The sequence below is a fragment of the Cherax quadricarinatus genome, chromosome 49 (assembly GCF_038502225.1).
Source record: "Cherax quadricarinatus isolate ZL_2023a chromosome 49, ASM3850222v1, whole genome shotgun sequence".
Lineage (NCBI taxonomy): Eukaryota > Metazoa > Arthropoda > Malacostraca > Decapoda > Parastacidae > Cherax > Cherax quadricarinatus.
In genome coordinates, this window is record NC_091340.1 from 10,243,889 (window position 1) to 10,255,963 (window position 12,075).

The window sequence follows — 12,075 nt, forward strand, 5'->3', positions numbered from 1 at the left end:
ATAATAATATTTATCAAAGCACATCAGCCGGCAAACACTGCAGTGGACGATCAGGTGTTAGAGAAATAGGACTAACTACAATGATGCCGTAATGGGGAGGGAGTTCCGCCCAACCCAGGTAAGAGATATACGTGATCTCCCCAGATAATATCTGCCACAGTGGAACACATATATGTCAGGAGGGGGTGTTAATTATGGTTATCCCGCTCTATTACAGCCCCGTGAGACAGAAGATAGCCTAGGTTATGGCTGCTAGAGGTTTCAGGCTGTCGGCTTAAAGATAAGTACCCCAAATACCATCAATTGTTTTTAATGTTGTTTATCTAAATAAATTTCCATACTTTACCACTGGTTAAAATACTGAAGACGTGACCCGTAGAGTTTATATCAGCTTATTTAGCTACAAACAGGTAATCACAAATGGGCATTCACAAATATTTAGTTATAAATAAGTAAGTTACAACGAATTAATCGCTCTAAAGTGCTCACCTGCTCGTTGAGTCCAATCCAAACATTATCCCGGGCGTCGAGAGCGAGATCTATGGCCATCTGCTGCTCAATGTTGGTCTCGATAGTGAGAAGTGAACCTCCCTCTATCTCACAGTTCACCAGACTATCATACCAAGAGTTCTTAACCTCGGATTTCTGAATAATAGTAATATAATCAGTGACTGATGTATCAGAAGATAGAGACGCACGTTTCATTATTATTATTATTAATTATTATTATTATTAAAATGTTTCGGATTCACTGTTATTTCTCGTATATATAAAACATTTCTCTGAAAATACTGCATTACTGTACCCCTCAAGGAAGGTTCCTTGATGTTGGTGAGGGGCTCTTGATTTAGGGAATTGGATCTGTGCTCCAGTTCCCCGAATTAAGCCTGAATGCCTTCCACATCCCCCCCCCCCAGGCGCTGTATAATCCTCCGGGTTTAGCGCTTCCCCCTTGATTATAATAATAATAATAATAAATGCATTACTGTAAGCACAAATTTTGTTTCAACTAATATTAATATATCATGCTTAACTGGCCATCTCTCTTCTTTTGATTTACTCATTTCTTATTGAGATTCTGTTTATGCTTATGAATAAAACAATGCGATAATGTTTGAAGGTTTGTGCTGTGTAACTGATTCCTAAGTTTTGGATTTACACACAGTAGCTACCAGTGAAGGGCGGGGGGTAGGAGCTATTACCTGGACCTGGAGTTTACCTGGAGAGAGTTTCGGGGGTCAACGCCCCCGCGGCCCGGTCTGTGACCAGGCCTCCTGGTGGATCAGCGCCTGATCAACCAGGCTGTTGCTGCTGGCTGCACGCAAACCAACGTACGAGCCACAGCCCGGCTGATCAGGAACTGCCTTTAGGTGCTTGTCCAGTGCCAGCTTGAAGACTGCCAGGGGTCTGTTGGTAATCCCCCTTATGTGTGCTGGGAGGCAGTTGAACAGTCTCGGTCCCCTGACACTTATTGTATGGTCTCTTAACGTGCTAGTGACACCCCTGCTTTTCATTGGGGGGATGGTGCATCGTCTGCCAAGTCTTTTGCTTTCGTAGTGAGTGATTTTCGTGTGCAAGTTCGGTACTAGTCCCTCTAGGATTTTCCAGGTGTATATAATCATGTATCTCTCCCTCCTGCGTTCCAGGGAATACAGGTTTAGAAACCTCAAGCGCTCCCAGTAATTGAGGTGTTTTATCTCCGTTATGCGCGCCGTGAAAGTTCTCTGTACATTTTCTAGGTCGGCAATTTCACCTGCCTTGAAAGGTGCTGTTAGAGTGCAGCAATATTCCAGCCTAGATAGAACAAGTGACCTGAAGAGTGTCATCATGGGCTTGGCCTCCCTAGTTTTGAAGGTTCTCATTATCCATCCTGATATTTTTCTAGCAGATGCGATTGATACAATGTTATGGTCCTTGAAGGTGAGATCCTCCGACATAATCACTCCCAGGTCTTTGACGTTGGTGTTTCGCTCTATTTTGTGGCCAGAATTTGTTTTGTACTCTGATGAAGATTTAATTTCCTCATGTTTACCATATCTGAGTAATTGAAATTTCTCATCGTTGAACTTCATATTGTTTTCTGCAGCCCACTGAAAGATTTGGTTGATGTCCGCCTGGAGCCTTGCAGTGTCTGCAATGGAAGACACTGTCATGCAGATTCGGGTGTCATCTGCAAAGGAAGACACGGTGCTGTGGCTGACATCCTTGTCTATGTCGGATATGAGGATGAGGAACAAGATGGGAGCTAGTACTGTGCCTTGTGGAACAGAGCTTTTCGCCGTAGCTGCCTCGGACTTTACTCTGTTGACGACTACTCTCTGTGTTCTGTTAGTGAGGAAATTATAGATCCATCGACCGACTTTTCCTGTTATTCCTTTAGCGCGCATTTTGTGCGCTATTACGCCATGGTCACATTTGTCGAAGGCTTTTGCAAAGTCTGTATATATTACATCTGCATTCTTTTTGTCTTCTAGTGCATTTAGGACCTTGTCGTAGTGATCCAATAGTTGAGACAGACAGGAGCGACCTGTTCTAAACCCATGTTGCCCTGGGTTGTGTAACTGATGGGTTTCTAGATGGGTGGTGATCTTGCTTCTTACCTGGAGTTTACCTGGAGAGAGTTTCGGGGGTCAACGCCCCCGCGGCCCGGTCTGAGACCAGGCCTCCTGGTGGATCAGAGCCGGATCAACCAGGCTGTTGCTGCTGGCTGCACGCAAACCAACATACGAGCCACAGCCCGGCTGATCCGGAACTGACTTTAGGTGCTTGTCCAGTGCCAGCTTGAAGACTGCCAGGGGTCTGTTGGTAATCCCCCTTATGTGTGCTGGGAGGCAGTTGAACAGTCTCGGGCCCCTGACACTTATTGTATGGTCTCTTAACGTGCTAGTGACACCCCTGCTTTTCATTGGGGGGATGGTGCATCGTCTGCCAAGTCTTTTGCTTTCGTAGTGGGTGATTTTCGTGTGCAAGTTCGGTACTAGTCCCTCTAGGATTTTCCAGGTGTATATAATCATGTATCTCTCCCTCCTGCATTCCAGGGAATACAGGTTTAGGAACCTCAAGCGCTCCCAATAATTGAGGTGTTTTATCTCCGTTATGCGCTCCGTGAAAGTTCTCTGTACATTTTCTAGGTCGGCAATTTCACCTGCCTTGAAAGGTGCTGTTAGTGTGCAGCAATATTCCAGCCTAGATAGAACAAGTGACCTGAAGAGTGTCATCATGGGCTTGGCCTCCCTAGTTTTGAAGGTTCTCATTATCCATCCTGTCATTTTTCTAGCAGATGCGATTGATACAATGTTATGGTCCTTGAAGGTGAGATCCTCCGACATGATCACTCCCAGGTCTTTGACGTTGGTGTTTCGCTCTATTTTGTGGCCAGAATTTGTTTTGTACTCTGATGAAGATTTAATTTCCTCATGTTTACCATATCTGAGTAATTGAAATTTCTCATCGTTGAACTTCATATTGTTTTCTGCAGCCCACTGAAAGATTTGGTTGATGTCTGCCTGGAGCTTTGCAGTGTCTGCAATGGAAGACACTGTCATGCAGATTCGGGTGTCATCTGCAAAGGAAGACACGGTGCTGTGGCTGACATCCTTGTCTATGTCGGATATAAGGATGAGGAACAAGATGGGAGCGAGTACTGTGCCTTGTGGAACAGAGCTTTTCACCGTAGCTGCCTCGGACTTTACTCTGTTGACGACTACTCTCTGTGTTCTGTTAGTGAGGAAATTATAGATCCATCGACCGACTTTTCCTGTTATTCCTTTAGCACGCATTTTGTGCGCTATTACGCCATGGTCACACTTGTCGAAGGCTTTTGCAAAGTCTGTATATATTACATCTGCATTCTTTTTGTCTTCTAGTGCATTTAGGACCTTGTCGTAGTGGTCCAATAGTTGAGACAGACAGGAGCGACCTGTTCTAAACCCATGTTGCCCTGGGTTGTGTAACTGATGGGTTTCTAGATGCGTGGTGATCTTGCTTCTTAGGACCCTTTCAAAGATTTTTATGATATGGGATGTTAGTGCTATTGGTCTGTAGTTCTTTGCTGTTGCTTTACTGCCCCCTTTGTGGAGTGGGGCTATGTCTGTTGTTTTTAGTAACTGTGGGACGACCCCCGTGTCCATGCTCCCTCTCCATAGGATGGAAAAGGCTCGTGATAGGGGCTTCTTGCAGTTCTTGATGAACACAGAGTTCCATGAGTCTGGCCCTGGGGCAGAGTGCATGGGCATGTCATTTATCGCCTGTTCGAAGTCATTTGGCGTCAGGATAACATCGGATAGGCTTGTGTTAATCAAATTTTGTGGCTCTCTCATAAAAAAATTCATTTTGATCTTCGACTCTCAGTCTGGTTAGCGGCTTGCTAAAAACTGAGTCATATTGGGACTTGAGTAGCTCACTCATTTCCTTGTTGTCATCTGTGTAGGACCCATCTTGTTTAAGTAGGGGCCCAATACTGGACGTTGTTCTCGATTTTGATTTGGCATAGGAGAAGAAATACTTTGGGTTTCTTTCGATTTCATTTATGGCTTTTAGTTCTTCCCGCGATTCCTGACTCCTAAAGGATTCTTTTAGCTTAAGTTCGATGCTTGCTATTTCTCTGACCAGTGTCTCCCTACGCATTTCAGATATATTGACCTCTTTTAGCCGCTCTGTTATTCTTTTCCGTCGCCTGTAAAGGGAGCGCCTGTCTCTTTCTGTTTTACATTTACTCCTCCTTTTTCTTAGAGGAATAAGCCTTGTGCATACATCGAGTGCTACCGAGTTAATCTGTTCTAGGCATAAGTTGGGGTCTGTGTTGCTTAGTATATCTTCCCAGCTTATATCGGTTAGGACTTGGTTTACTTGGTCCCACTTTATGTTTTTGTTATTGAAGTTGAATTTGGTGAATGCTCCCTCGTGACTAATCTCATTATGTCGGTCTGGGGCTCCGCGCATACATGACTGAACCTCAATTATGTTGTGATCTGAGTATATTGTTTTTGATATGGTGATATTTCTTATCAGATCATCATTGTTAGTGAAGATGAGGTCTAGTGTATTCTCCAGTCTAGTAGGCTCTATTATTTGCTGGTTTAAATTGAATTTTGTGCAGAGATTTAAAAGCTCGCGTGAGTGTGAGTTTTCATCAGAGCTGCCTCCTGGTGTTATTACTGCAACAATATTATTTGCTATATTCCTCCATTTTAGGTGCCTTAAGTTGAAATCCCCCAGGAGCAAGATGTTGGGTGCAGGAGCTGGAAGGTTTTCCAGACAGTGGTCAATTTTTAACAGCTGTTCCTGGAATTGCTGGGATGTTGCATCCGGAGGCTTGTAGACTATCACAATGACTAGGTTTTGGTTCTCGACCTTTACTGCTAAAACTTCCACTACATCATTTGAGGCATTTAGCAGTTCTGTGCAAACAAGTGACTCTGCAATGTACAGGCCAACCCCCCCCTTTTGCCTGTTCACTCTGTCACATCTGTATAGGTTGTAACCTGGGATCCATATTTCGTTGTCCAAGTGATCCTTTATGTGGGTCTCAGTGAAAGCCGCGAACATTGCCTTTGCCTCTGCAAGCAGTCCACGGATGAAAGGTATTTTGTTGTTTGTTGCTGGCTTTAGACCCTGTATATTTGCAAAGAAGAATGTTATCGGACTGGTGGTATTTTTATGATATGGGATGTTAGTGCTATTGGTCTGTAGTTCTTTGCTGTTGCTTTACTGCCCCCTTTGTGGAGTGGGGCTATGTCTGTTGTTTTTAGTAACTGAGGGACGACCCCCGTGTCCATGCTCCCTCTCCATAGGATGGAAAAGGCTCGTGATAGGGGCTTCTTGCAGTTCTTGATGAACACAGAGTTCCATGAGTCTGGCCCTGGGGCAGAGTGCATGGGCATGTCATTTATCGCCTGTTCGAAGTCATTTGGCGTCAGGATAACTCAACCCCTGCAACCACAATTAGGTGAATACACACACACACACACACACACACACACACACACACACACACACACACAGGCGGGGTCACGAGCTGTGACATGACCCCTGCAACCACAAATAGGTGTGTAGACACACACACACACACACACAAACATATATATATATATATATATATACACTGCAATAGAGAAAAAAGAAGTCCCACTGGGGATCTTCATTGACTTACGTAAAGCTTTTGATACAGTTGACCATGACTTGCTCCACGTAAAATTGTCACACTATGGTATAAGAGGGCACTCCCTCAACTACCTCAAGTCATACCTCAGCAACAGAAGCCAATATGTGTACGCAAATGGGGCAAACTCTTCTGCACAACCAATTACAGTTGGTGTCCCACAGGGAAGTGTCCTTGGCCCTCTTCTCTTTCTCCTATACATAAATGACCTACCAAATGCTTCTCACCTGGAGTTTACCTGGAGAGAGTTTCGGGGGTCAACGCCCCCGCGGCCCGGTCTGTGACCAGGCCTCCTGGTGGATCAGCGCCTGATCAACCAGGCTGTTGCTGCTGGCTGCACGCAAACCAACGTACGAGCCACAGCCCGGCTGATCAGGAACTGCCTTTAGGTGCTTGTCCAGTGCCAGCTTGAAGACTGCCAGGGGTCTGTTGGTAATCCCCCTTATGTGTGCTGGGAGGCAGTTGAACAGTCTCGGTCCCCTGACACTTATTGTATGGTCTCTTAACGTGCTAGTGACACCCCTGCTTTTCATTGGGGGGATGGTGCATCGTCTGCCAAGTCTTTTGCTTTCGTAGTGAGTGATTTTCGTGTGCAAGTTCGGTACTAGTCCCTCTAGGATTTTCCAGGTGTATATAATCATGTATCTCTCCCTCCTGCGTTCCAGGGAATACAGGTTTAGAAACCTCAAGCGCTCCCAGTAATTGAGGTGTTTTATCTCCGTTATGCGCGCCGTGAAAGTTCTCTGTACATTTTCTAGGTCGGCAATTTCACCTGCCTTGAAAGGTGCTGTTAGAGTGCAGCAATATTCCAGCCTAGATAGAACAAGTGACCTGAAGAGTGTCATCATGGGCTTGGCCTCCCTAGTTTTGAAGGTTCTCATTATCCATCCTGTCATTTTTCTAGCAGATGCGATTGATACAATGTTATGGTCCTTGAAGGTGAGATCCTCCGACATAATCACTCCCAGGTCTTTGACGTTGGTGTTTCGCTCTATTTTGTGGCCAGAATTTGTTTTGTACTCTGATGAAGATTTAATTTCCTCATGTTTACCATATCTGAGTAATTGAAATTTCTCATCGTTGAACTTCATATTGTTTTCTGCAGCCCACTGAAAGATTTGGTTGATGTCCGCCTGGAGCCTTGCAGTGTCTGCAATGGAAGACACTGTCATGCAGATTCGGGTGTCATCTGCAAAGGAAGACACGGTGCTGTGGCTGACATCCTTGTCTATGTCGGATATGAGGATGAGGAACAAGATGGGAGCTAGTACTGTGCCTTGTGGAACAGAGCTTTTCACCGTAGCTGCCTCGGACTTTACTCTGTTGACGACTACTCTCTGTGTTCTGTTAGTGAGGAAATTATAGATCCATCGACCAACTTTTCCTGTTATTCCTTTAGCGCGCATTTTGTGCGCTATTACGCCATGGTCACACTTGTCGAAGGCTTTTGCAAAGTCTGTATATATTACATCTGCATTCTTTTTGTCTTCTAGTGCATTTAGGACCTTGTCGTAGTGATCCAGTAGTTGAGACAGACAGGAGCGACCTGTTCTAAACCCATGTTGCCCTGGGTTGTGTAACTGATGGGTTTCTAGATGGGTGGTGATCTTGCTTCTTAGGACCCTTTCAAAGATTTTTATGATATGGGATGTTAGTGCTATTGGTCTGTAGTTCTTTGCTGTTGCTTTACTGCCCCCTTTGTGGAGTGGGGCTATGTCTGTTGTTTTTAGTAACTGAGGGACGACCCCCGTGTCCATGCTCCCTCTCCATAGGATGGAAAAGGCTCGTGATAGGGGCTTCTTGCAGTTCTTGATGAACACAGAGTTCCATGAGTCTGGCCCTGGGGCAGAGTGCATGGGCATGTCATTTATCGCCTGTTCGAAGTCATTTGGCGTCAGGATAACATCGGATAGGCTTGTGTTAATCAAATTTTGTGGCTCTCTCATAAAAAATTCATTTTGATCTTCGACTCTCAGTCTGGTTAGCGGCTTGCTAAAAACTGAGTCATATTGGGACTTGAGTAGCTCACTCATTTCCTTGCTGTCATCTGTGTAGGACCCATCTTGTTTAAGTAGGGGCCCAATACTGGACGTTGTTCTCGATTTTGATTTGGCATAGGAGAAGAAATACTTTGGGTTTCTTTCGATTTCATTTATGGCTTTTAGTTCTTCCCGCGATTCCTGACTCCTAAAGGATTCTTTTAGCTTAAGTTCGATGCTTGCTATTTCTCTGACCAGTGTCTCCCTGCGCATTTCTGATATATTGACCTCTTTTAGCCGCTCTGTTATTCTTTTCCGTCGCCTGTAAAGGGAGCGCCTGTCTCTTTCTATTTTACATCTACTCCTCCTTTTTCTTAGAGGAATAAGCCTTGTGCATACATCGAGTGCCACCGAGTTAATCTGTTCTAGGCATAAGTTTGGGTCTGTGTTGCTTAGTATATCTTCCCAGCTTATATCGGTTAGGACTTGGTTTACTTGGTCCCACTTTATGTTTTTGTTATTGAAGTTGAATTTGGTGAATGCTCCCTCGTGACTAGTCTCATTTTGTCGGTCTGAGGCTCCACGCATACATGTCTGAACCTCAATTATGTTGTGATCTGAGTATATTGTTTTTGATATGGTGACATTTCTTATCAGATCATCATTGTTAGTGAAGATGAGGTCTAGTGTATTCTCCAGTCTAGTAGGCTCTATTATTTGCTGGTTTAAATTGAATTTTGTGCAGAGATTTAAAAGCTCGTGTGAGTGTGAGTTTTCATCAGAGCTGCCTCCTGGTGTTATTACTGCAACAATATTATTTGCTATATTCCTCCATTTTAGGTGCCTTAAGTTGAAATCCCCCAGGAGCAAGATGTTGGGTGCAGGAGCTGGAAGATTTTCCAGACAGTGGTCAATTTTTAACAGCTGTTCCTGGAATTGCTGGGATGTTGCATCCGGAGGCTTGTAGACTACCACAATGACTAGGTTTTGGTTCTCGACCTTTACTGCTAAAACTTCCACTACGTCATTTGAGGCATTAAGCAGTTCTGTGCAAACAAGTGACTCTGCAATGTACAGGCCAACCCCCCCCTTTTGCCTGTTCACTCTGTCACATCTGTATAGGTTGTAACCTGGGATCCATATTTCGTTGTCCAAGTGATCCTTTATGTGGGTCTCAGTGAAAGCCGCGAACATTGCCTTTGCCTCTGCAAGCAGTCCACGGATGAAAGGTATTTTGTTGTTTATTGCTGGCTTTAGACCCTGTATATTTGCAAAGAAGAATGTTATCGGACTGGTGGTATTGTTGGTACTGGGGGGGGATTTTTTTTCCGGCATTAGTATCTGTATCTGTTGGTTTGGAGTGGAGGCCATCGACTGTGGTTCCACTCCAGGAATGACTGGATTTGGTGTACGATTTCTGCCATTTCCTGCCAGTTTTTTTTCCTTCCTGGCACTAAAAAACCTCTCCCTCTTGAGTGGCTGTGGCTACCCAGGTTTTCCCATGGCCTGGATGTTTTGTATCTTTTTGTCCCCTTTAGATGGTATGCCTGGCAATTTAAGTTATAGCACAGTCTTTCCTGTACTGAAGAGGTACACATTTCAGGGTGAAAAAGCTTACAGGAAGGGAGTTTGCATTTTCCTGTTGTCATATGGGCATGACATTTTCTAGGGTGGTCATAGTTGCATGTCCCATCTGTTTTTCCAGATTTCCCATGCCAGCAGATACCAAGTGCATAGTATGTGCACAGGCTTGGTTTCCGTTTGCCTTGGGTTTCTGTGACTGTATTCCCTGTTGGTGCATGTTTCCCTGTCTTATTCCTATCCTCCTTAGCACCAACAATGGAGCTCCCACCAGTTGTTTTTGGTAATTTATCCTCACTATTGCTATTGGAGTCCTCTTGTTTGCTATTTCCTGCGGTATTTCTGGTTTGCAATATTGGTTTTATCTTATCTTTGACTACACTTGTTTCCCTACTATGGCTCCTGTCCTCTATGAGGTCATTTATATGTATTCCTTCCTGCGTATAATTCCCGACTACCTGGACAAAATCTCCAGCTTCACCATTACTGTCTACCAGGACAGTATCTCCAGCTTCACCATTTCTGTCTCCCAGGACAGCACCTCCAGCTTCACCATTACTGTCTCCCAGGACAGTATCTCCAGCTTCACCATTACTGTCTCCCAGGACAGCACCTCCAGCTTCACCATTACTGTCTCCCACACTATTTGCTGATGACACAACATTCGTCTTCTCCCACCCGAGCCCAGTCACGCTAGCCAATACTGTAAATACCGAATTACAGAAAATATCTACCTGGATGAGTACTAACAAACTTACACTAAACATTGACAAAACCTACTTCATTCAGTTTGGTAACAGAGCTACAGATGTCCCTCTTAACATAATGATAAACGGATCACCTATCACAAAGCTAACAGAGGGAAAATTCTTAGGAATCCACCTTGATAATAGACTCAAATTTCATACACATATACAACAAATTTCTAAGAAAATTTCCAAGACTGTAGGCATACTATCGAAGATACGGTACTATGCTCCACAGTCAGCCCTCCTGGCCCTATATCACTCTCTTATTTACCCCTATCTCACCTATGGAATTTGTGCATGGGGCTCAACAACAAGTAACCATCTCAGACCACTAATTACCCAACAAAAGGCTGCAGTTAGAATGATAACAAATTCTCACTACAGGCAGCACACTCCACCAATATTCAATACACTCAACCTACTCACCATACAAAACATCCATACTTATTACTGCACCTATTACATACATAGAACACTCAACTCTGATATTAACCCTCCCCTCAAACATCTCCTTGGCAACCTCAACAGAACACATGACCATAACACAAGGCACAGATCACTCTTTGATATTCCTCGTGTCCATCTCACGCTATGCAAAAACTCAATGCACATAAAAGGCCCTAAAATCTGGAATTCATTACCTGTAAATATAAAAGAAACACTACCTGTTTATAAATTCAAGTCTCTTCTCAAAGATCACTTACTCACCCAAAACCAAATAAATACTGAATAACTGAACCTTATAAATTGTATATCTTAAATGTTTCTCACAATTATATCATATAAATGTTAAACCTAAAACCCAATCTAACTTTATTATTTTTTAAATACACTACCTAACAGAATACTCCATTCTACTGAATTTACAACAATGCATGCAACCATATGACCTGTCTTTGTAATACTCACTTGTGCTTTATAGTAATCAGTTTACATTAATGTTTTTCATTGATTTCATCATTGCTTAGTTAATCTTAAGTTAATTTTAAGCCAGCCCGTAATGCTATGCATAGTATAAGTGGCTTTGGCATGCTGCTCTTTGTATTTTTTTTTTGTACCTCTGTATGTGTGCACAAATTTATAATAAATAAATAAATAAAATAAATATATATATATATATTTATATATATATATATATTTATATATATATATTTATATATATATATATTATATATATATTTATATATATATATATATTTATATATATATATATATATATATATATATATATATATATATATATCGGAGGTAAACGCCCCAGCGGCCCAGTCTGTGACCAGGCCTCATGGTGAATCAGGGCCTGATCAACCAGGCTGTTACTGTTGGCCGCATGCAACCCAACGTACAAAGCATAGTCCGCCTGGCCAGGTACTGACTTTAGGTGCCTGTCCAAAGCCTTCTTGAAAACAGCCAGAGGTCTATTGGTAATCCCCCTTATGTATGCTGGGAGACAGTTGAACAGTCTTGGGGCCCTGACACTTATTGTGTTAACTCTTATCGTGCAGTGCCACCCCTGCTTTTCACTGGGCTGATGTTGCATCGTCTGCCGAGTCTTTTATTATCATAGGGAGTGATTTTCGTGTGCAAATTTGGTACTAATCCCTCT

General features: G+C 43.4%; 1 protein-coding gene across 2 annotated transcripts in view; it reads right to left on the bottom strand.

The window, feature by feature from the left end:
• Window positions 1–12,075, bottom strand: part of LOC128696998 (macrophage mannose receptor 1) — a 291,694-nt gene that overhangs the window by 260,622 nt on the left and 18,997 nt on the right. For both annotated transcript variants that reach the window (XM_070095183.1, XM_070095184.1), the window contains exon 6: window positions 490–645. In XM_070095183.1, coding sequence (XP_069951284.1) covers window positions 490–645 — 156 coding nt within the window. The remainder of the gene's footprint in view (window positions 1–489; window positions 646–12,075) is intronic.